The sequence below is a fragment of the Mirounga angustirostris genome, unplaced genomic scaffold, assembly GCF_029215605.1.
Source record: "Mirounga angustirostris isolate CCGP_5_RB_7025 unplaced genomic scaffold, mMirAng1.0.hap1 SCAF_5, whole genome shotgun sequence".
Classification (NCBI taxonomy): domain Eukaryota; kingdom Metazoa; phylum Chordata; class Mammalia; order Carnivora; family Phocidae; genus Mirounga; species Mirounga angustirostris.
In genome coordinates, this window is record NW_026991713.1 from 58,654,336 (window position 1) to 58,656,391 (window position 2,056).

At 37.5% G+C, this 2,056-nt stretch overlaps 1 protein-coding gene across 2 annotated transcripts; it reads right to left on the reverse strand.

The window, feature by feature from the left end:
• Positions 1-316: 316 nt before the first annotated feature.
• LOC123838655 (olfactory receptor 6C76-like) lies at positions 317-1,697 on the reverse strand. 2 transcript variants are annotated; one of them, XM_045867605.2, is made up of 2 exons: positions 802-1,697; positions 317-374 (listed from the first exon to the last, which is right to left on the reverse strand). In XM_045867605.2, the coding sequence occupies exons 1-2, from the start codon at positions 1,695-1,697 to the stop codon at positions 317-319; spliced, it is 954 nt and encodes a 317-aa protein (XP_045723561.2). The 2 variants fall into 2 exon arrangements, with proteins under 2 accessions (XP_045723561.2, XP_045723569.2); XM_045867613.2 differs by lacking the exon at positions 317-374 and having other exon boundaries at positions 762-1,697.
• Positions 1,698-2,056: the final 359 nt, after the last annotated feature.

Here is a 2,056-nt window from a genome sequence, read left to right on the forward strand (position 1 = left end):
AGAAAGTTCTTTCAGTGATTGTTAAAACTAAATTCTGGCATTCTTTTATTTTTTATTTATTTTTTATTTTTTATTTTTTTTAAAGATTTTATTTATTTATTTGAGAGAGAGAGAGAATGAGAGACAGCACGAGAGGGAAGAGGGCAGAGGGAGAAGCAGACCCCCTGCTGAGCAGGGAGCCCGATGCAGGACTCAATCCCGGGACTCCAGGATCATGACCTGAGCCGAAGTCAGTCGCTTAACCAACTGAGCCACCCAGGCGCCCCAGGAAGAGGACCATTTTAAAAAAATAAGCTTTAGAGGTATGCTTTACATACTATTCATCAGTTTTTTTTTTTTTAAAGATTTTATTTATTTGAGAGAATGAGATAGAGCATGAGAGGGGGGAGGGTCAGAGGGAGAAGCAGGCTTCCCGCCGGGCAGGGAGCCCGACGTGGGGCTCGATCCCAGGACCCTGGGATCACGACCTGAGCCGAAGGCAGACGCTTAACGACTGAGCCACCCAGGCGCCCTAAATTCTGGCATTCTTGTTAAGTGTTCTCCTCATTTACATGACATCACATCACTCATGCTTAGAAAATTTTCAGAGCATATAAATGTAAAAAGATAGTTGAACTAAATGAGGCCAAAATAGAATAAATGGAGACTAAGAGCTGAAGGAAAGGAAGTTGAGAATCATAGTGGCTGGAGAAATATAACAATGTTAACATTGTTTTAGACATAGGTTCCATTTAAAATTGAGGTCATGAATTTCTTTATGATTACAATTTATTTGAGAAGCATTTGTTGGCTAAGTTCTTAAAGGACTGCTTTACCTGCTGGTTCCTTAGGGAGTAAATAAAAGGATTTAGCATTGGGGCAACAGAGGTATTGAGCACAGCTATACCCTTGGTCAAAGCCACACCTTCTTTTGCTGAAGTTTTGACATACATGAAAATGCAACTTCCATAAGAAGTAGAGAAAACAATCATGTGCGAAGAACAAGTGGAAAAGGCCTTTTTCTTTTGCTCAGCAGAGGGGATTCTCAGAATTGTTTTAAGGATGAATACATAAGAAAGAACCACTAACATTAAGGTTACCATGAGCGTGAATACTGCCAGGAAGCATCCCATGAGCTCTAGGAATGCTGTGTCTGTGCAGGAGATCAGTAGCATAGGAGAAAAGTCACAAGTGAAGTGGTCAATGATGTTGGAGTCACAGAAATCCAGTTGAAGTCCCATGATCACAGGTGGAAAGATAATGAGAAATCCAGCCAGCCAAGAGCTAATTACAAGCTGGTTGCAGACTCTGCTATTCATTATTGTTGTGTAATGCAATGGCTTACAGATAGCTACGTACCGATCATAAGACATAGCAGTCAAAAGAAAAAATTCTGTTGAACCAAGGAGTATGAAGAAAAACACCCGCGCAATGCAAGAATTATAGGAAATGGTCATATCTCCTGTTATAATGCTGACCAGAAATCTAGGAATACAAACTGTTGTGAATGAGATTTCTAGAAAAGAGAAATTCCTAAGGAAGAAATACATGGGAGTTTTAAGGTGAGGATCTATCAGAGTGAGGGTAATAATTGTCAGGTTTCCAGTTATACTCAGTATATATGTGAAAAATAGAAATAGAAAAATCAAAATATTTAGTTCTGGGTCATTTGTTAATCCCAGAAGAATGAACTCTTTCACAGATGTTTGATTTTTCATTTCTTATTGTTGACTTCTTCCAGGTCTATAAATGCAGACAAGAAACAATGATTTTGTGAGTCCAGGATTATTTTTTTTATCACTTCTGCTGGTTAAAAAATATATAAGACATATAATGGATCAATAAATTAGCCACCAAATTGTACTGAATTCTGAAAATATGTATGAGCCAGGACAAAGAAACTTATACCCAGTATCTTCCTTGTAGACCACTAGCGATTTAACATTGAGTGAGTCACTTGATAGGTCTGATAAACACATCTGTATATGAAAAATATACTTATCAAATGTGTTTTACTTTCTTTTAAAATTGATCATATGTGTATGAAAATTATAAATGTAAGATATTATTTTATTTC

Excerpts from the sequence above, each read along its gene's own strand:
- LOC123838655 (XM_045867605.2), bottom strand. The coding sequence starts at position 1,697 with ATGAAAAATCAAACATCTGTGAAAGAGTTCATTCTTCTGGGATTAACA. Across the intron at positions 375-801 it reads CAGCAGGTAAAGCAGTCCTT|CTCTATCTCATTCTCTCAAA; the intron begins TAAGAACTTAGC and ends CCCCCTCTCATG.